At 41.6% G+C, this 21812-nt stretch overlaps 1 protein-coding gene across 1 annotated transcript in view; it reads right to left on the reverse strand.

Annotated features, from left to right (window-relative positions):
* The window catches only part of CACNA2D3 (calcium voltage-gated channel auxiliary subunit alpha2delta 3), an 856401-nt gene that overhangs the window by 595925 nt on the left and 238664 nt on the right, over positions 1-21812 (reverse strand). Inside the window, exon 4 of the mRNA XM_034997896.1 lies at positions 21150-21209. Coding sequence (XP_034853787.1) covers positions 21150-21209 — 60 coding nt within the window. The remainder of the gene's footprint in view (positions 1-21149; positions 21210-21812) is intronic.

Raw genomic sequence — 21812 nt, forward strand, 5'->3', positions numbered from 1 at the left:
AGAGGCAAGGATGTGGGGAAGCAGGGATGTGGGGGTGTGGGGATGCAGGGATGTGGGAGATGCAGGGATGCCAGGATGCAGAGATGCAGGAATGTGGGGAGAGGATGGAAATGGTAAGCAGAGGCAGGATGGAGGAATCCAAGTGCAATGGACCACTGCAGTCCAGAAGCTGCAGGGCGTGTGGCAGAGGCTCCCTCCTGGCTGCTTGCCCCATCACCCAGAGTGCAGAGCCCACCAGAGGTCCTGGCTCCATCTGCAGCTCAGGACCCGACTAAAATGCAAAACAGAGTCCTCCACTGGCGGGACGAAAGCCTCATCATCTTCATCAGTCATGTAGTAAAGCCTCCCTTCAGAGAGGTGCAGGCCCTTCAGGAAGAGTCATCTAATATGCATTCAGGCACAAAGGGAGAAAGTGGTTGTAGCCCTCAGGGTGAAAACACAAACAGATTCATGGACTCCTTTGAGAAAAATGAAAGCCTGTCATAAAGAGCTCCTTTTGTTGCTTCAACATCAGACCTGTCTGCTTTTTTTGGGGCCATGAGCCAGAAGCTTCTCTTCTCTTCCAGCCAGGGTCCAGGGTTCTCATCAGCTGTACTCACTGCCTGGCCAGGAGTAGGCACCATAAGTCACTCTACCCATGACTGGCTACATAATTTGTAGGGCCCAGTGCAAAATGAAAATGCAGGACCCCTTGTTCAAAAATTATTAAGACTTCCAAGGGTAGTGATGTCACCACGACGGTAACAGAGGCTGTTCCTGACTTTGCTCCCCATCATGAGAACAACTAACGTGTATTCAAGGACAAGACACCACTGAGAGAAACCCAGAAGCGGAGGTGAGGCAGAAGCCCCCCCTGCACCACAGAGACCAAGGCAGACAGCATTAGGGGGTAGGAGAAGCAGCTACACAGCGACCCCATTTCCCTTCCCCCAGGCCAATGCAGCACACAGCCAAGAGGTCCCCCCCGCACCTCCACTTCCTGCAGCCAGAAAAGGGAGCCCCAGGGGTGATCGCCAACCTTCCCTGGCATTGTGGGTCACTTTGTGGGAGCCCCTACTCTGATCTCACACCACAGGGATTGCAGGGGACTCTTGGGGCCCAGGCCCTGGGAATCTGACTGTGATGAAGAAGGGGAGGGGCTGGCCACAGCTCCTGGAAGCTATGTTCAAGAGGCAGGATGGCAGAGCTGCTCCCCCCGCCCCCCCCCCCAGCCTGAGCGAATCCAGTACTGAGCATGCAGGCTCCTCACGCTATCCACAGGCAAGAAGACGATTCATAGCCAAGGCTGAGGTAGTTCCCGGCCCCTCCTGTCCTGAGAGCCTGTTTGGGAAATTGAGAGTGGTCTGCATTGCCCCCCGCCACCCCCTACCCAGGCAAGGGGGCTGAGACCTAGCCCCACCCACCATGGAGGCCCCATCTGACCAGGGGGCTGGTCATGACTCCTGGACACTGTGGGACACAGCGGCCCTCAAGCTGAGAGATGAGCAGACAGAGCGAAGCCAGGGGCCCTGTGCAGCCAGGAGCTGGGGTGTAATAGGCTTGCGTTGAGACAACAAAGAGCTTTACTGGTTTTAGAGCCACTTCTCCCACTGCGTTCCGGCAGGGAATCTACTTTGTAGCTGTGACCCTTGCTGGTTCCAGTCTCCAGCCTGTCTGCCCGGGGAACCTAACAGAGCACAGGGGAAGCTCCGGGGCCCATTCAACAGCCCGACGCATGGTGGCGCTCAGAACAGAAGAGCACAGCCCGGGGCCTCTCCCCTGTCTCCAGAGCAGACCTGGTGGCCTCCCCTAATCAGGGAATTCCGTGCACACTCAGGCCCGCTCTGGACCCCCAAACAATGAGCCGTACATGCTCTGGGCCGAGGCCTGATACCCAGCCAGGGCGTGGGCAGCTAATTCATAGCCCCACCTCATCCTGAATATAGCGCCCAGTCCCGACCATCCTGTCAGCCCGACCAGAGAATCCAGGCCACTGCGGAGCCCATCCTACAGCCTCCCTTGGGTGGGGGAGGTAAGGCAACGGTCCTGCCCAGCTGTTCTCAGCCAGGCACACTCGTGTCCCTGTCCTCAGAGTTGCCTTGCCTAAGAATAGACCATAATAGCAGGTCCCACCTGCCCAGACACATTACCAGCAGACACATCCAGAAACCCATGCTGGGCTGACTAGTCAAGAGCTGTGCCTGCCAAGGTAAACCTGCAAACTCTGGAAGACACGCACCACTGCTCAAATGCACAGGTACCAATGGAAGGAATCAAGGATCATGAAAAATCAAATGGATCTTAGCTGAACCTATTGCGCTAACCATTTTACAATATGTATAAGTCAAATCATCATGCTATATGCCTCAAACTTACACAGTGAAGTATGTAAATTATTTGTCAGTAAAACTGAAGGAAAATGCAAATTGTAACATATTTGCCAAAGTACAGAACTGAAGTTAGTGTTTTCAGTATACTTCTACCTAAGTCTCTATATCCTATTTTCCACTTTTATGTAAGTTGATGTAAAACTTGTATATACAATAAAGTAAATCAATGTCAAATGTACAGTTAACAAAAATAATGTGCTGTGGGCTCAAAAATAAATTAATTAATTAAAAAATAATTTCAATATGGCAACAGCAGAGCCTTAAACCAAGCTTGGAGCCCTGTGTGCCCACACAGGATGGCAGGCCCAAAAATTCAGCCCTGGCTCTAATACTCCCAGGCAGGTCAGAGAGAAGCCTCCAGCCAGGAGAATGGAAGCCTCTCTTTTACACAGACTAAGAGACTTTCTGCTCAGGAAAGCGAGTGGAGGTTTGTGTAAACCCAGGGCCTGTGCACAGAGTACACTTTCCAGAATCAGAAGCCAGGACACCTCTGACAGTAAGCATTAGACAACAATCTATCACCAGTTACATGCCTGCAGCCACAGTCGACAAAGAACACCACACCAGATCTCCACATTCGGTGCCAATCCAATACAGAATTATTCACTGCCAGCCTCATGCCAGGCACCATGCTCAGGGCCCAGGATGCAGGGGAGCACAAGATGCACACAAGTCCCACTTGATCGTCACCAGAACCTCTCTGGGCAGTGGGATCCTGAGGCCTAATAAGAGAATGAAAAGGCATGGTTGCAGGCACTCTGCTGTTGGAGGCTCTGATCTCTGGCTTCCTTGGGAGGCTACTGTAAGGCAAGCAGCAGACCAAATGGATAATTACCCTCCAATCCATCTCTTCTTTCTCTCTTCCAAGAAAACTTTTATAAAATTAAATTTTGATCATCCCAAATATTTTTTTGGCAATAATCAAAGAAGCATCCCAGATAAGACTCACATCCCCTTTGTTCCCACTGCTGATGCCAGGCCCCTCCCCAGATGCTACCCACAGACCTCCTCCTCTGTAATAACAGGCATACATAAACACTCACTATCTGCATGATCTTTTTAACCTAAATTACATCATATTGTACACATAATTCTTAACCCTGCCTTTGATTTTTAAAGCTAATACATGTTCTGGGCACCATCCTTGCAATTACCTATCTCCTTTATTCCTTTTAGCTACTACCTAGAATCCCAGTCCATGCACATGCCACAGTCTCCTCAGCCTCTCCCACACAAGTAGGCATGGTCGTGCTTCTGTAGACAGATGCAGGATGTGGGGTTGATGGTTCGTAGGGTCTGTGCATTTTTAGTTTTATAACCTCTGTAAACCTGTCCTGCAGTGTGGCCGCACCAGCAGAGTCCCAGTTCCCCAGGCCTTACCAACACCTGATATCACCATCACCACCACCTTCACCATCATCAATCATCATCGCCATTATTTTGCCAACTGATCAGGGAAAATGGTATTTCACTGCTTCAATTCGTTTTCCCTTGATTATTAGTGAAATTGAGCATCTTTTCTCTGTCCATGTAATTCTACTCCTGTCAACTGACTGTTCATGTCCTTTGCCCGTTTTTCTATTGCTTCTTTATGGTGGATTGATATGAAGGAGTTTTTATTACAGGATCTTCGTTATTGGGATGAGGGGTTCTGTTTCTATCCCAGATACTAGTCCTTTGTCTGTTGTCTGTATTGCAAACGTTACTTTAAACATTTCAAAATTGAAAACATTCTCTTCAGAAGTCCCTAGCACCAGAGACCACAGAGACTGCTACAAACCAGAAAAGGGTACTAACATTATGGCAGTTGGAGTCTCCGATGCACAAACTCCAATTTGCGATTTCCTCTGGAAAATCCTCAGTGTCCCAGCACACAAGATGCTGGAAACCAGCACGAGGGATGATGCACAGGGACCAGCACAACCCCAGGGGATTTCTGACAGTAATCGTTACCAGGTTCAATTATCTGCTTTACAAAAGCAGGGCTCATTCTCTCTCTGGCCAGTGAACCCTGACATGCAGACACTACAATTAGAAGCAAAGAATAAATTAAAAGCACATCTTCTCTGCCATGTGGAATAATGAGCACAGGGGCAGTCCTAATCATATTTTTTAAAGCTATAAGTGAATTATACAAACAAAGACAATGAACAAAACCAAGAGGTGATTCACAAGGCTCTCGGTGACATGGACCACCTATCTGCTGTTAAAAACATAGACGAGAATGTATCTCTCACCCCAAGGCCCCTTGAATATTTTTTCTTCCGTGATCGTCTGAAATTTACTCCCCTAAATATCTCACCATCCTGAAATGAGAAGTGGCCTAAGGCAACATGCTGCTCAGTGGCCTGAATCTCTTCTTCTCATATGTATTCATTAAATCCTTATCGCCAGCATGCCCTGGTTCCCAACCCTCAACAGGATAATTGTGCAGCAAGAAATAGTTACCTCTCCCAGAAAAGCAAATACGACAACAGCTCTCCCCCCACGGAGTCCAGGTGAACTTTCCAAATCGGAGCTGGATTCTGCCACATGGGAAGAACATACATCAGTAACTTGAATCCCATCAGCAGACACTCCCAAGGGACCCCCAAGGACCTCCTTGCTCAAGAGCAGGAGTCACCTGCCCTCTCTTTTTCCCATTTTTAATCTATTCAATGTAAAGATAAGAGAAAAAAGGCAAGGGGAAGAAACAAAGAGAGAGCACTGCATGTCTGACTCACTGTATCAGAAACCTCCAATTGCTGCTGGCTTCCTGCCTGCTCTCACAAGCTCGGGGAAGTATTCTGAAATCTTTTCCTTTGCAGGTAAATCCAAGAAAATAAGGAATGAACAAATGAATGAATGAATGAGTGAATGAATGAATGAGTGCTCAGGGCCCTTGGTATAGAAATGCTGCAGATTATAGCTGTCCCCACACACCACCAACAAGCTCACTGCAGGATCATCTCTCACAAGGTGCGTCTTGCTTCATCTGAGAGAAGAGCCCCCTACCCCCTGGGAAGAACATCCTGTGGATTGTAAAGGGGGACTTCAGAAAATGTAGGAGCAATAGCCTTAAACACTGCAGGAGACCATACTCTAGCCCAATGGCGCAAGAGAATAAAGACAATGCCTACCGACTGTACTGCGTTCAACCTATGCCTTTGACTGTCTGCTTTCCAACCTCATTACACCGTCCAACCACTCATCAACACCAGCTCTAAGAAAGACCCGGGAAATAAGTATCCATAAACAAAGGAGGCTTTCTGGAAAGTGTAAGACTTAAGTCCTGTTCATGGAATCAAAACTCGCTCATTTCTGACCCTAGGCCCACCACACAGTCCCATGGAACTTGGGGTAACCTAGCTAACTTTTCTAAGTGTCAGCTTTATCATTCAGGCAGTGGGAGCAATAATTATACCCCCCTCCACCAGACGGGTGTGAGGGTTAAATTTGATAGTGAGGACCCCGGAACTGCTAGCTCACCCAACAGTCTAAAGTGTAAGGCACACCTTGTGATTCTGAGTCAAGATCCCACAACTCCTCCCAAATCATACCCTGAGGCAGGATAGAGACCTGGCAGGGGGTGTGATTGAGAGTCAAGGCTCAAATCTGCAGTTGGGGTTATGACATAAGAGACCCATAAAGTCTATTTAGGTGGCTCCGAACCAATGAGAATTTCACTGAGTTTAACCTGATAGTTAATATTGTCTCTGGAGTGGAATAAATAAAGCCAGAGACTCCAGACATCTGTCCCTGCTAAGACATTTCTAAGAGCACAGTGGTGCTCCTGGAAATTTAAATGGGAAGGCATGTTCCCAGACCCACCTGCTCTACATTCAATGTCATTATTTATTTAGAAGGTCACAGAAAAATTTGGCACAGAGAGTCAAAAAGAAGTGTAGAATATAATAAATGCCTGGTATATAATAATGAAGACAGAATACTTCAGGCAAATGCAAGAGAGATTTCCTTTAGAGCCATTAAGGAAACTGGAACAGGAATAGAAAATGTGTCCTAGCAGCAGTCTCCTGTTTGTGTGTCTTGTCTGACACAGAAAGAAACCTGTTTAAACAACAACGAAACCAAACTGAACTAGCTAGCCTAGTGTTCCAAAACTGGCTGATGATTATGCAGGGAAATTGTTCCAGGTCTTTTGCTCTCTCTGCCTACTTTGATGAGGGGCCTCTGACTATCTGCCATGCACACCCAGGAGGGTACAGGTATGGCCAAAGGTGGTTTGAGTTCAGCCCCTCTGTGGACATGAAACACCCCATGAAACACCCCATCCTGTGGCCCACAACGTTCCCAAAGAGGCTTGAAATGGCTCAGACGCTAAGCCTGGGCAGCCCTCCTGCTGGAAAAGTTACTACCAATTCCAGAAGCATCACACATCTTCTCTTTGGCAAATGATGCTTTTTAACCTCCTTCCTCATGGGTATCTAACTCTTGAGATGATCCTTCATTCTTCTCGCCCATTCAGTCCTTCTTCAGATATTTATTGAGTGCCAGCTATGTGCCTAAGCCCCAGACACAATGCCCAAAAAGCAGATGTGGTATCTGCCTCACACAGCTCACAGTCCACAAAGCAGGCAGAGACTAAATACGCAGTTACAAGTGTAATCAGCGTCTCTGCATTTCAAGAGTATTGGTTTAAATAATAATCACAATGGTGATGATGGTTACCCCAAACTGGGATCATCTTCTGTACTACACACTGTGCCGAATACTCCATGTGGTCAAAAACCCTGTGGAAGCTTGACACCCTTATGGGAGAGTATCACCAACCTGATTACACAGAAGAAACCGGGACTCCAACAGGCTAAGAAATTTGCCCTGGGTCTTAGCACTAGTAAGGAAAAAAGCCAAGATTCAAACCAGTGCTTTCAGCCTTTGGAAGACATTCTCTGGATAGCTAGTATCTCCTCATCCAGAATGTTAACCAGGAGATATAATGAATCCTCTTTTATTGCCTCATAAAAAAAAAAAAAAAAAAAAAAAGCATTTTGACCAGACTAAAGCTGGCCATGGCCCACTGTGCGCTTGACCTGAGTTTCAGAAAATATTACTATGAAGCTATAAATCCTTCTCCTCCTCTCTATTCTTGCTTCTTTTAATCAGAACCACCTCTACATTTCAGCCAATCTCATGTAGAATGAGATGGAAAAAAAGTCTTTAAACCTAGAAAAAAATTTTTTTCATGGTGGTTGTATGTTCTCAGTCACCTGAAACCTTTTAGGAAGAAGCATATATTATGAATACGTTCATATGCACAACATAATCACTTCCAAATAAGTCAAAGCAAAGGTTTGGTTTGGTTCTGAATTTAACTATACAGCAAACAAAGGCTTGGAGTGAAGCAAGTCATTTCAGTTCCACAGTTAAGTTCTTAAAATCACACACACACACGCATATATATACATACACGCACACACACGGACACATACATACACACATATATATACACAATACACACATGCATACACACATATGCACTCATACACATGCATACATACACACATACACATAAATACATACACATGCACACACACGCACACATAAGTCCTTCTATATTACTCATAAGAATCTCTTTAAACCTAAAATAATAAAATTATTCATGGGGGTATCTGAAAATGATCCAATCAAGAATCTTTTCTTGAAATTTCCCTTTTTCAAGTTTAAAGTAGGAAGTATGTATCTATTTAGAAGGAGGGGGAAAAAAAAAAAGAGAATTTATTCTCAGAGATGTTTCCCTCAGGACAATGCTATGCTGTAGAAGGTGCTGTATTTCCCACAAGAATGAGCATGCAATCTATGGAGAAATGATTGCTATCCTTCCCATGTGAAATGTCACAACCTCACAGACTTAGGTAGTTCTAGATCAGGAAGGAAAATCAAACCAGCTCTCCCCACCCCCCAACTCCTCAGTGACCTGAAGTAACATGAAATCTGACAGGCCACATGATTTTCCCAAGGTGACACAGCTGATTAGCAAAACTTCCAGGCTCCTGGCTACCTAGGGAACAACTTCAAGGAAGAAAATTATCTTTCCCCCTTTAATGACTACCAGCATGAGAAAGGCTGTTTTGTTTTCAGTGTTGTTTATTTATTTTGTTGTTGTTTGATTTCGCTATGGACAGGTGCAATGTAAGATCTAGGACTTTCCATGAGGGGCCGGCTGACTAAAGCTTTTAAAGGTATTCTAAGGGGATGATACTGTTAGAAATTCACTTTCTGGCAGACACAAAGATTCAGATGACTTCCAATCACAACCATTTTTGCTGTTGAACAGTCACTCTTGAAACTGATTATCTCCCCCAGAATTCCTACTTGTACTATAAGAGGCTACCCCTACCACAGACATACTGTATCTGTAACTCTGATTATGCCAAATAGGAAGGTGGGTGGGAACCTGCCCAAAAGAGGAAACCCAAGTTGTAAGAGCATGTTTCCCTTCTAATTTTTCTCCTTTCCAATTTTAAACGTATGTTCTCTATCTGTTTAGTAAGTTGATAAATATTCACTTAATATAATATTCATTAAATATAATTAATTATCTAGTTTACAATTAATTAATATATTCATATATTTGTAACTACATACTGAATGGCATAAAAACTATTATTTGGATGAGGAAAATTAGCAAATTCATGAATTTATTACAAGTGACAACAAAAGCCAACTCTTTCAATAAAAGGATGCCATAAATATATGAAAATGTCTTTGAATATTACAGCAATAATTGAATCATTTCTGGTCAAGCCATTAGTATTTATTTGAAGAAAGGATGAGATGTTTTTCCAATTAAAATAAACAGATGACAACTTCATAAATTACTCACAATGCACTGTAGTGATCATCAGTCAACTGTGGATTTTAGTAATTATATTACCATTATGAATTTCAATTAATTCTAATAAGTTCTTGTAGACATCAACCACATGTCAGGTGCCTGCCCTCATGGAACTTATGTTTTGCTGGAGGAGATGGACAATAAACAAGCAAACCCTACTAGTGTGCTCAATGAACAGAAGAAAGTGAGTCAAGAGCAGAGCAGACACAAAGAATTAGAGGTAGCTGTTAATCCACATTTTGAGCAGGCTGTGTAGTACTCTGTAGGTACATGGGGAATTCATTTTTTATTCTAAGAATGAGTGAAGTATAAATGTAAGCAAATATGTAACTTGACCCTATTTACATTATAAAAGGTCACACACATTAGTACGGAGAAGATAGATCTAATTTCCTACAGAGGAAGGGTCACCCTTATGTATATGTTTCTAATAATATCAGGAAAGCTATGTTTAATTATTTTTATTAAATCCTTCTATCTTATTAAGAGATTTCTTTTTTTCAGGGCACCTGGCTTGCTCAGTCAGTAGAGCATGCAGCTCTTGATCTCTGGGTTGTAGGTTCAAGACCCATGTTGAGTGTAGAGATTACTTAAAAATAAAATCTTTAAAAAAAGAGGTTTTTTTTTTTTCTTTTCATGGGTTTCTGGGTCAGAATCTACCACTTCAAAGAATTTCTTGCATCAGTGTCCACGATAGTCAGACTGTGGAAGGAGCCAAGATGCCCTTCAACAGACGAATGGATAAAGAAGATGTGGTCCATATATACAATGGAATATTGCTCAGCCATCAGGAAGGATGAATACCCAACATTTGCATCAACATGAATGGAACTGGAGGAGATTATGCTAAGTGAAATAAGTCAAGCAGAGAAAGACAATTATCATATGGTTTCACTTTTTGTGGAACATAAGGAATAGCATGGAGGACATTAGGGGAAGGAAGGGAAAAACGAAGAGGGAGAAATCAGAGGGGGAGACGAACCATGAGAGACTACGGACTCTGGGAAACAAACTGAGGGTTTTAGATGGGAGGGGGTTGGGGGGATGGTTTAGCCTGGTGATGAGTATTAAGGAAGGCACGTATTGCATGGAGCACTGGGTGTTATACGCAAACAATGAATCATGGAACACTACATCAAAAACTAATGATGTACTGTATGGTGACTAACATAACATAATAAGAATAAATAATAAAATAAAATAAAAATAAATAAATAAATAATTTCTTCTTGAAAAATCTGATAGACCTTTCCAATAACCCATGATGACTTTCATCTTAAACTTATTGCCTTACAAGATTTTGTCCAGTGTAAATTAAGGTCAGTATTACAACTTGTGGCTCCATGACCCAACATAAGTTACTGGTTTTTGAAGCCATCAGACTTGGGTATGAATTCCGGCTCATTCACCCACTGCTGTAAACCTTGGGCACATCATGTAGTCTCTCAATCTTGTTTCTCCATATGTAAAACAGAGATAACCGTATCCATTTCAGAGGATCATGAAGAGGTAAATAAATGAAATAATGTCTGCTAAGTGCTTAAGCCACTCCCTGCACTTACTACATATTTGATAATGGTGTCTATTATTCTTAACATTGTTACTGTATTCTATTCATATTAACTAACCAGCAAAAGGAAATATCCTAAAATTGTTAGTCCTGAAAGAAGTTCTAATTTGAAGAATTAGGATTATCAAAGGCATATTGTATGCATTATGAAAACCTACATCACAAACTAACCTGAAAGTATGAAAGGTGAGAATTAACTCATCTGAGTACATATTAGGTGCTTTATCAACAGGCTTATGTGAGATTGGAAAATTTCTGTTGAGCTGTCTACTTTCTGGACTGCCACCAAGTTCCAAGTTTTACTTAAAAAAATCAATAGCAGTTGCCAAATCCCTAGACCACAAAGATCCTTGGTGAAAAATCAACAATGTAAAGGACATTGCCACTGCTGCCAAACAACTTTCTGGAGAAAGATCCAAAGTAATTTCTGGGGTCTGCCAATGACCTCTGCAGTCAGCTCTCTTCATGAAAGACACTGAGGTTTCTGAAAATGTACTGTGGGACTCTGAATATTATGATTAAAGATCCACTAAGAGTTTACCTAACAATACTGTAGATATACCAAGGTGGCCCTGGTGTCCCAAAATGCCCCCGTTAGCCAAACTGGCTCATGTCCAAAACACCACAAGCACACTGTGTATATGAAAACAATAAAACTAAATTTTAAAAGTATTTGTAAATTGGAACATTCAATACAGTTTAAACTAGTACTGTTTCATTGTGCTTAAAATACCTTATTCAAAACAAATGTGTTTTAAACAAATATTTATTTTAAATAAGTATTCCCAGCTTTGAGAAAGTCCAGTTGAGAAAACCCAAAAGTTAAAAGAATCACAAAAGAACCAATAAGTTTGGTAGGAAAGAAAGTGCTCTCAAAAGCAGTAATTACGACTTCTATAACCATTATTACCTACAAATTGAGATATACATGGTCATGATAGAAAAAAGAATATTGTAGCAAGAAAACTAGGACAGTGAGGAAAACACACAGGCATTTTATTAGATTGTATTTGTTAATGAAATTAGATAAAAGATCCAGAGTTTCTAAACACAAAAGTAGCAAAGAAAAAAGAGGGTCACTAATATGTAAATGTTGTACAGGCAAAAAAAAATAACTTTGAACAGAGCAAATAATGCAATTTTTCCCCTCTGATCTATAAAGTAAGATGACTGGTCAAACAAAACCAAACAGTTATTCTTGCTATTAACTTGCATTTTTTGTCTTTAAATTTGTTAATATCAATATCTTTATTTGGATTTAGAACACATGATGGTACTAATATAATTAAGCTGTAGAAATGATAACTTTTTGAGAAACAATGTTTACATTTTAAGGTTATCAACAAAAATGCACTTTTCTATTTCTTTCAGCTAGGAAATGGTCTTGTGTGGTACTTTTGGAAGAAGTCAATGTTTATGTGATGTTAGAATGCAGAATATCAAATCACTGGAGGTTGTCCTACTATATATGATGTATCATTTCTGTCTCTTCATGTCTTAAGTGTTTCCTACTACCAATTTAATCAAATTCAATAAACTTGGTATTTTTAGAACACCTACCACATGGATGGAACTATATTAAGATATAATGAAGAAATTTATAAAAATCAGTCAAAGCTATAATTACAATGTCCATCATACAATAAAAAATCACAAGACACATGAATAAGGAAAAAAAAAAGCCACTTCAAAAGAAAAAAGGAGGCAACAGACACAGAAATGACCCAGGTGCTGCAATTATCAGAGAAGAAATTTAAAACAGCTTTGTAGCTGTGTTTGAGGACTTAAATAAAACAACAACATGACTATAATCAGTTCACAGATAAGGAATTTCAGCAGGAAATAGAAACTATAAAAAAGATTTAATGAAAATTCTCAAACTAACAGTACAATATATAAAACATTCACTGAATGAGTTTAACAGCAGATTAGAGATACAGAAGAATGGGTTAGTGAACCTGGAGACTAATTAATAGAACATAGATTGGAAACAAACAAACAAAAAAGAGCCACAGTGACTTGTGGGACAAGGTAAAGCAATCTAACATAGATGTGACTTAAGTTCCAGGAGGAAATGTAAAAAGAATGGGGCAATAAAATTTTGAAGAAATCATTGTTAAAAAAATTTTTTTCAAGATTTATTCATTTATTGTGGAGAAAGCATGCATGGGAGCATGGGAGGGGTAGAGGGAGAGATAATCCTCAAGTGGACTCCACACTGACTGCGGAGCCCAATACTTAACCAACTGAGCCACCCAGCCTCCCCATTGTTAAAAAATTTTCAAATACGTTAAGAATATTCAACAGTCTCAGCAAACTCCAAGTAGAATAAATATAAAGAAAATCACATCTAGAAACATCCTTTACTTATCACACTATACAGTATACTGAAAATCAAAGATAAGGAGAAAAGTCATGAAAGTAGCAAAGAAAAATGACTTACTGTATACAGAGGAATAAAGATAAAAATGATGGCTGACATCTCATCAGAAACATTGAAGATCAGTAGAGAATGGAATTATATCTTCAAAGTGCTAAAAAAATAATAAACTGCCAAGTAAAAATTCTATAAACAGCAAAATTACCCTTCAAAAATGAAGGTGAAATAAAGATATTTTTAGATAAACAAAAGCTGAGAGAAGTTGTGGCTCCCAGACCTGCAATGTAAAAATATAATAATAAAATAAATAAAAATGCTAAAAGAGGTTCTTCAGGCTGAAGAGAAATGGTAACAGATGGAAACTCAAATCCATAGGAAGGAATGAAGAGTACCAGAAGTGGCAAATGTGTGGGTAAATATATTGCTATCTTTTTTCGTATTTAATTTTTTAGAAAACAGCTGATTAAACCAAATATAAAGCCAAATAAAAATAACGCTTATGATGGTATTTATAACACATACAGAAGTACAATATATGGTAATACCACAAAGGATGGTGGTAGGTAGAATCATACTGTTGAAAAATTTTCGTTCCACGTGAAGTACTACTTCCTACACTAAATTAAGTCTAGATACACTGTACACTTAAGATGCTCACTTAAAGCAACAACCAAAAAATTATATTTAAAAAGGTAGATTAGAACTCTCCTAGGGGGTAGGGGTCACATCTCAGTTTGTAGAAGTCCCATAATCTAGAACAGGGTCTAATATGTACTGAGTCCTCGATAAATGTTAAATTAAGCAATAAATAGATATATGTGAATAAAATTAACAGGATAGGAAATGGTGAGCATCAGAAAAGAGGCAAAAAGGGCGCCTGGGTGGCTCAGTTGGTTAAGCCACTGCCTTCGGCTCAGGTCATGATCCTGGAATCCCGGGATCGAGTCCCGCATCGGGCTCCCTGCTCGGCAGGGAGTCTGCTTCTCCCTCTGACCCTCCTCCCTCTCATGCTCTCTGTCTCTCATTCTCTCTCTCTCAAATAAATAAATAAAATCTTTAAAAAAAAGAAAGAAAGAAAAGAGGCAAAAATAAAGTACCATTAGAGTTCAGAGGTGAGAAAAATTATTATCTGGAAAGCAGATAAAAGTTTTGCACTTATGGAAAATAAAGATATTATGGGTTCTCTGTGTCTGGGGACATTTCTTCTAGCTGTGGGGGAGGTGAACTCTAGAATCTCCACTCAATCAAGACTCACTATTGGGGGCTTTGCTCCAAGGTCCCTTGAACTCCCAGATTACACGAGGTCTGCTAGATGTGCATTGTGATAATGCCCTGTCCTCCTCTTTCATGTTGTTTATCATGATTAAAATGTAATAATTATTTATGTCATCATGGCTTTAATATCCATCACTGCTGTTAGATGGTGTGCTTTGTGAGAACAAGGACAGCATCAGCTGAGCTTATGGCCATATCCACAGCACAGCCCCGGACACAGAGGAGGTTACGGACAACTACTTGTTGAATGACTGCAGCACATGAGAGATGGATGAAGTCTTAGAAATCATCTAGATGCTACAATATGTCATTTCATGGAGGCCACAGTAGCAGATCTTGGAGCACGTAAACGGTCCAGGTGGACAAGATCTACTGGAACCTACATTTTCAGACCTCTAGACTAAGGCTCTCTGTGTTGGGTCAAGCTGAGGCTCCACCTGCCACCCCCTTCTTACACTTTCACATGACCAACAGTCAGGGTCCTGTGCCTCACATGTGACCACCAGACAACTCATTAACACAAAGCCCAGTCATGCACTGACCTTATGAAAAGGTATAACATTCTAGCCAAATGAACAAAAACGATAGTGTGTGTACACAGAGAGTGTGTGTGTGTGTGACAACTGAGAAATGACTTCACTTTTCAAATGTGCACCCTTAGAGATTCTGGGGAAACAATTTACACATCAGTATTGTGCATAAATGACATGTGACACCTAACTAAGAAACATCCAAATGTAACATCTTAAAATGCAGAAGACTCTTAGAGATTCTGCGGAAACGATTTACACATCAGTATTGTGCATAAATGACATGTGACACCTAACTAAGAAACATCCAAATGTAACATCTTAAAATGCAGAAGACTGTGACCCACCCCCCTGCCAAGCTGATTGATAAAAAGAAAAAAAAAAAATAGGCATGTTCTCATAAATTAGATTAGAAAGGGGGGGAGGACTTATTTTAATAGAGTGAAAATTTCCTTCTCTTTTCATTTATTTTCCCGTAGATGTGACCCCTATGTTTCTCATTTATGCACAAAAAGTTGATTTGCTACCTCTATGAAAAGCACCATTTCTAATTCTGGGGATGGGGTCTTCCGTGCCCCACCACCTCCCTCTGCAAGGAGCTCAACACCTCATTCAGGCAAAGAGGACAAGGATGGATTGGGGCTTGACAGGATTATATGAAAAAGCCCGTGAGGATCGTGATTTCCTCTGCTCAGAAAGAACCTCTATTAAACCCATCCTTTGCTCACGCCTACAACGTGCGGGTTTCCCCAGGGCAAAGCGTCACCGGCCTGCAGGGAAAAGCTGTCAGGGAAAAGGACAGCCCTGATCTGGGGCTTGTTGTTCCACTGCCCTTTCTAATCCTTCCCGGGAAAGGCTTTCTTCTGCCCATGAATGGTGATAGAGGCATCCTACAGTGCAGGACCCGGGAGCTCCTGAGCCACCCCCTCCCTTTCCCTGGGTCTCCCTCAGCAAGGACCTTCCCACTCTAACAGGTCTGGCCAGGAGGCAGCGGTGGGAAGCTGCTCCCAAGAGGATGGTGTATCACCAGGCTGTCCCACTTGGAGATTTCCCATCACGGTCTCTGCATCCTTCCCACTCCAAACCCCTCACCCCAACATTGCAATGAGGCCACTGCATTTGCAAGGGAGGTGTCTGTGGCTTGGGGATGACCCAGAGGGGACGTTCGAGACACTCCATTCCCCCGTGCCTTCCCACTCACACTTTTGTTATCCTTCTGCGTGTCACCAGGCTTTTTATTTTCCTAGTACTTAAAAAATAACAAAGAAAAATTATTATAGAAAACTTTGCAATGGAAAAGGCTTCTGCAGGATACACAATTCAAAACCACATTTTTTTTTTCTGCTGTGCACCAGTTCTGTGCAATTGGCACTTATTGGAGACAGCTTTCAAAGAAAATATGTTTGCGGTTCAAAGATAAGCAGGTTTTTAGTAAACTGTCAAAAGGACTTTTTTTTCATCTTCTTCGCTGCCAATGGAAAAACCCAAAAAGAAAGAGTAAGTAAGAGGGGGGAAAGCATTCTCTCTAAGTTATGCTACATGTGTAGACTTAGTTTTCTGGAGATTCATCAATGAATAGGATAATCGGGGCTAAGGTCTGCTCCTACCATTCCATCCTCACCTCACGATGGGTTGAATGAGGGTGCAACCCTAAAATAATCACATGTTATAATTAAGACACAGGGTTTTTTTTCAACTGTTTTCATTATAATTACCAATCTCGTATGAGCTTTACATAAAAAAAAAAAACCTGTATTAATTCAAAGCACAAAATAAAAAAGCAAAGATGCCATTTTAACAAGGCCTCTGTTCATTTCAATTGTAACTATAAATTGCCCAAATGGAGAGATATCAGAAAGTAAAGAACAAACCAAGAGAAGACCCATCTAGAACCCACAGGCCACCTATGGAGAGGGACAAGCCAGAGAGAGGGCTGAGCTGACCCCTGTGTCAACAATAGAGTTTTCCAGTCAATAAAGATGACCAGGCAGTTCTGGTTTCCATGGAAGATGCTGCATTGTGGGTTGTTCACACATGCACACATGTTCACACACCTTTCCAAGGCTGGATTTTGCCTGTTGCCCCAACAGAGTTTTTGTTAAGAATAAGCTAATACCGTGTTAGAGGACCTTACAAAGGGACTGCTGACGTCAAGGCCATAAGCCCATGAGAAAAACATCAACCTCTAAAGAGAATGTAAGACAAAATTTAAATGAGAAATAAAATCCTGACAATAAAGGAGGCATGACTTTCTTCTGATAACTCTTGATGATTCTACCAATGAGAAGCAAATTCTTCACTTTCAAAGCACTGATGCAAAAACTCCAATCTAAAAGGAAAGAAGAGGCTCATCCGCCGTTTCTTTTCTATTCTGGGGCAGGGGTCTAAAACTTGAAGCTACAGAGTTTAGGAAATTTTACAAAAGCACTGTTTTTGGTTTTTTTGTTTTATTTTTTTCTGTAGGAAAACAGACTCCCAGCTCCCTCTGAACTAATAGCACGGGACGTCCTCAGCATTATTTCACTGTGAGCAGATGGTAGTCTGAAATTTTTTTGATAAAAACAATCCACCGGCAGGGGTTGCCAAGAGGTCAGTGGAACCCAGATTAACAATTGATCAGCTCTAATGGACTGTTGTAGCAATAAACCCAGAGCCCATGCGCAGACCTGCTATCCCAGTGATAGCAATGGGGCTGACATCCAAGCTGTTAAGACTTGCACTTAATAGCATTGAAGCTTCGCAGCTTCAAAACCTTCATCGAAGGAGACACGCATTCTTCCATGCACATCTATTTTCTCGAAGGCTTCTCTTTTACAGGTTCTCACAAAAGCACACACGGTTTACTCTGACCCAGAGAAGATTTCACCAAGGTCTGAGGTCCAGGTAATAAATGACACTCTGTAATACTGACAGATTATTTCAACCTCTACTCTAGTTCAGACCACAACTACAGCCCCTGATATTTCTCTTGCATTTATATAAAAGAGATCACTGGAGGAAGAAAAACTGGGCTCCCCTTCTTTGTTCCTAAGAGAACAAAAACTGTAACAATCCAAAGACTCATTTTCTCAGTCTCTCTCTGTCTCTCTCTCTTTTGGAGGGAGATGCTAATGGTGCATTTATGTCTACAGCACCACATCTGACAAGGGAATCAGCTGTGCTACACCAGAATTCCACTGTAAAGCTTCAATAATAGGAAATCAGAGCATTCTTGAACGTAGCACTAGCTTCCGAGGGACAAAAAAGGAGTGGCTCTAGGTTAGTTGAACTAAACCACAGCACATTTGTCCTCTGCTGAAGGATAAATAATCCCCTCAAGTCATTAAATCATTCCCTCCCTTGCCCACTCATGTTTTATAGACAACTGATCTCAGAATAAAATTGACTATATAAGCTATAACCACCACCAGATTTTCCAATCATCTTTTTCACTCTCCTATACACTGATTTCTTCCTGTTGGACCAGTGGATGCAAATGTTTGGTACAGAAAAATCCAAGAACAAAGACATTCTCTTCCATAAGTACAATACAAGGAAACCAGGAAATTCAACATTGATACATCATTATTATCTAATGCAGAGTCCATTTTCAAATCTTTGCTTCTGGTTCTGGATCCATTGCATTTCATCATCATGGATCTTTTGTGTCCTTTAGTCTAGAGCAGGTCCTCAATGTTTCTTTGTCTTTCTTGACCTTGGAAGGTTTGAAGAGGAGTCCAGCCAGTTACTTGTGTAGAATATTCCTCAATCCAGATTTGTCTGATGTTTTATTACGATTAGATTCAGGTTACACATTCTGGGCAAGAATTCTACATAGGGATGCTGTCCTAAAGCCCAACACACATCTGGAGGCACTTGACATCACTTTGTCTCATCACCGGTGATACTAGCTTTGATTACCTGTTTAAGGTGGTATCTGCCAGGTTTTCCCATGGTAAAGTTGCTATATTCCCCTTTGTAATTAATAAGAAATTTGTGGGCAGATACTTTGAAACTATCAATGTCCTGTTCTTCATCAAACTCTTTCCTACTAGTTTTAGTATCCATTGAAGAGTCTTGCCTGAATTATTACTATAACCTTCTGTCTCCACCATCTCTCCTATATTTATTAGTTGGCATCCTACTATAAGAGCTTTCCCTTTTCTTTGTCATTTTTTTTTTTTTAAGTAGGCTCCATGCCCAGCTTGGAGCCCAATGTGGGGCTTGAACTCACAACTCTGAGATCAAGACCTGAGCTGAGATCAAGAGTCGGACACGTAACCAACTGAGCCACCTGAACTTTCCCTTCTTATCTATGTATGTATTTATCTATCATCTGTGTCTATTTATTTGTATCTTATTAGAGTGGACCCATGGATTCTTATTTTATTCAGCATTATAATCTCATTTGAGTTGAGTTGAGTTTTGGTAATTTACAACCAGAATATTCCTCAGGAGAAGGAGATGGTTTCTCTTGGCAACACATTCAAGAGGTCCCTACAACCCTCACAGTTACAAAGTTGCTTCCTGATGCTTCCATTCAATCCCTCTGGCCCACTCTAGGAATTCCAAACCCTCTGAAGAGGAGGCACACTGAAGATAAATGTGACCAGTAAACAGCCCCGGACCTTCCTACAGCCACCATGTAGGTGTGGGTGGAGGAAGCAATGTGCTTCTTGCTATCTTCAGCTAACTCCTCTGCTTCTTCTCTTGCAGCTTTGCTCAAAGAGCTGGGCTGGCTTCCCCCCCACTCCTGATGTTACCAATAGTCCCCGGCACTTCTCCTGCCCCCGGAACCTCTTGTGCTTGGCTACAGTCCTGGCTCTATTTGCTTCATATGTTGGTGTCATTTCTGAAAATGACCACCAAATGGTGGGTTTGACAGTTTCTCTTTCCTCTCCAGACCCATTATTCATCCTTTTGCACCTAGCTCAATTTCAGAAGACTGAACTACATCAACCACACCAGTAATTGGCTTCAGCCAATGGTGGGTCCCAGCAAGATATCAGAAGGCTAGACACTGTTATCAGGATGTTATCCCCCTAAATTCCATCCTTCTAGCTCACCATGATTGGCTGCACATCTCTATCAAATACCCTTTCCATATAGCTACTCTGCCTGGGTTCTAGAAACCACTCGTTCCTCTCGCTTCTCAGGCCAGAAGTGTGGCTTGCCCTGGGGGTAACACCATCACTTGTTGGTTTCTCTAACCATACCTTTGTAAATACTCCTTTTATTAAACTTTCTTCAATTACCCCATTTGAGTGTGCGTTCTTTTACCCACAAGGAAAAAAATATAGATGGGGAGGGATGAGAAGAAGTTCATCCATGGAACGAAGACACCAAAGCCTATTTTCATATCACCACCTTTTTTGTGCTTGCATATCCATGTCTGCCTTTATTGTTTCCAATAAATGAAACACAGCAAAATAAACACTACTTCCTAATTGTGACCACATGCCACTAGAAGAGATACATTCTAGCAAAGCACAGACTTAAGGATTAAGATTCAGGCCTTCTGTTTACCTAGCAGTGAGGAAACACCACAGAACTCCAAATGACAATACAGATAAAATTTCCTTCGAGAGGAAGAGGGACCCAAAGGAACCTCCAGGTATCATTCAATTCACTTGTTACCTTTTAATATGTTTTCTATATACATGGCAACATCAAAATCCTTCTCGGCCAAACACAGGTATTCCATAGTTGGATATAAGATATACAGCAAGAAGTTTATTAAGTAGATGTTCAAATCCCATGTCAGTGAGTGATTTAATTTTTAGATACAATTAACAGTCAATGCAAGACTACATCCATCACAAGTTTGCTTTCAGTCATCTAAAATCCAGCCAGGTAAGTGGTATTTACACATATTCTGTTGTCTATCTTATCAATATGCCATTAGGAGTTCTGGTGATCATTGTTAGTTGACTGAGGTTACATCCTCCAGAACTGGGGAGGAGTTCATCAAAATCTGTTCTGTGCATGTGCGTGAGTGTGTGTCATGGCTCACTATAACTGCTGTGGTAGAAAATGGTTGGGGATCGCCACCCTGCCCCGTCAAGAAATAGGCACATTTATTCCAACTCTGTACCATCCTCCTGAGAGCCCTCCTGTCCCATCCCCTGAAAGCAGGTGTCTCTGGCACACTTAGTGTTTCTCGTTTGGCAGCCAACACACGAAAAACTTAACTCCGACTAGAATCGATTACCTGCAGGTCTGCATCAAATTCATGTTTCAGATGTGCTTCTTCTGCAGCCTCCACAAGACGCTGAAAAGAGAGAAGGCAACATGAAGGATCCAAAATGTGGCCCAGACCCCGTTCCAACAAGGCGAAAAGACTGGTGTTTCTCCCTGGCCCCAAGATGACAGATTACATCATGGCATGTGCATTGTGACCTGGAGGCTTTGCTCCCATGAAACTGAAAAGAACAACATCAGTGTCCAACTCTGGTTTTGGCCTCCATCATTCCATCACAGTTTTTCTAGCAAATAGTTACTGTTATGTGTGTATATATGCACACAAGTTCTGCATCCATTTTCATAGCAATTTGTAACAATTCAAAGACACTGGCCCTTGAGGCCCAATGTGGATGCCAAAACCAACCTAGACGAGTGTATCCCTTAGGTATAGAAGGCTCTTGGGTCAAGATTTATTAAATTGGGCCCAACACTAAGTGGGCTAACTTTCTTCCCCTTTGGTTTGAGAAATGCTATTTATTTTAACTCCCTCAATCATTCAAAGCAATTCTTTCCGCATCCAGTTCTAGTATGTAATTATCAGGTGACAGTTATTTGAATTTATGGTACCTCAATGCCATTTTGACAATCTGCATCCCAATAAGAAAATCACTGAAATTAAATCAATAAGCAG

This window comes from Mirounga leonina, unplaced genomic scaffold (genome assembly GCF_011800145.1).
Source record: "Mirounga leonina isolate KUSES-001 unplaced genomic scaffold, KU_Mleo_1.0 Mir_94, whole genome shotgun sequence".
NCBI lineage: Eukaryota > Metazoa > Chordata > Mammalia > Carnivora > Phocidae > Mirounga > Mirounga leonina.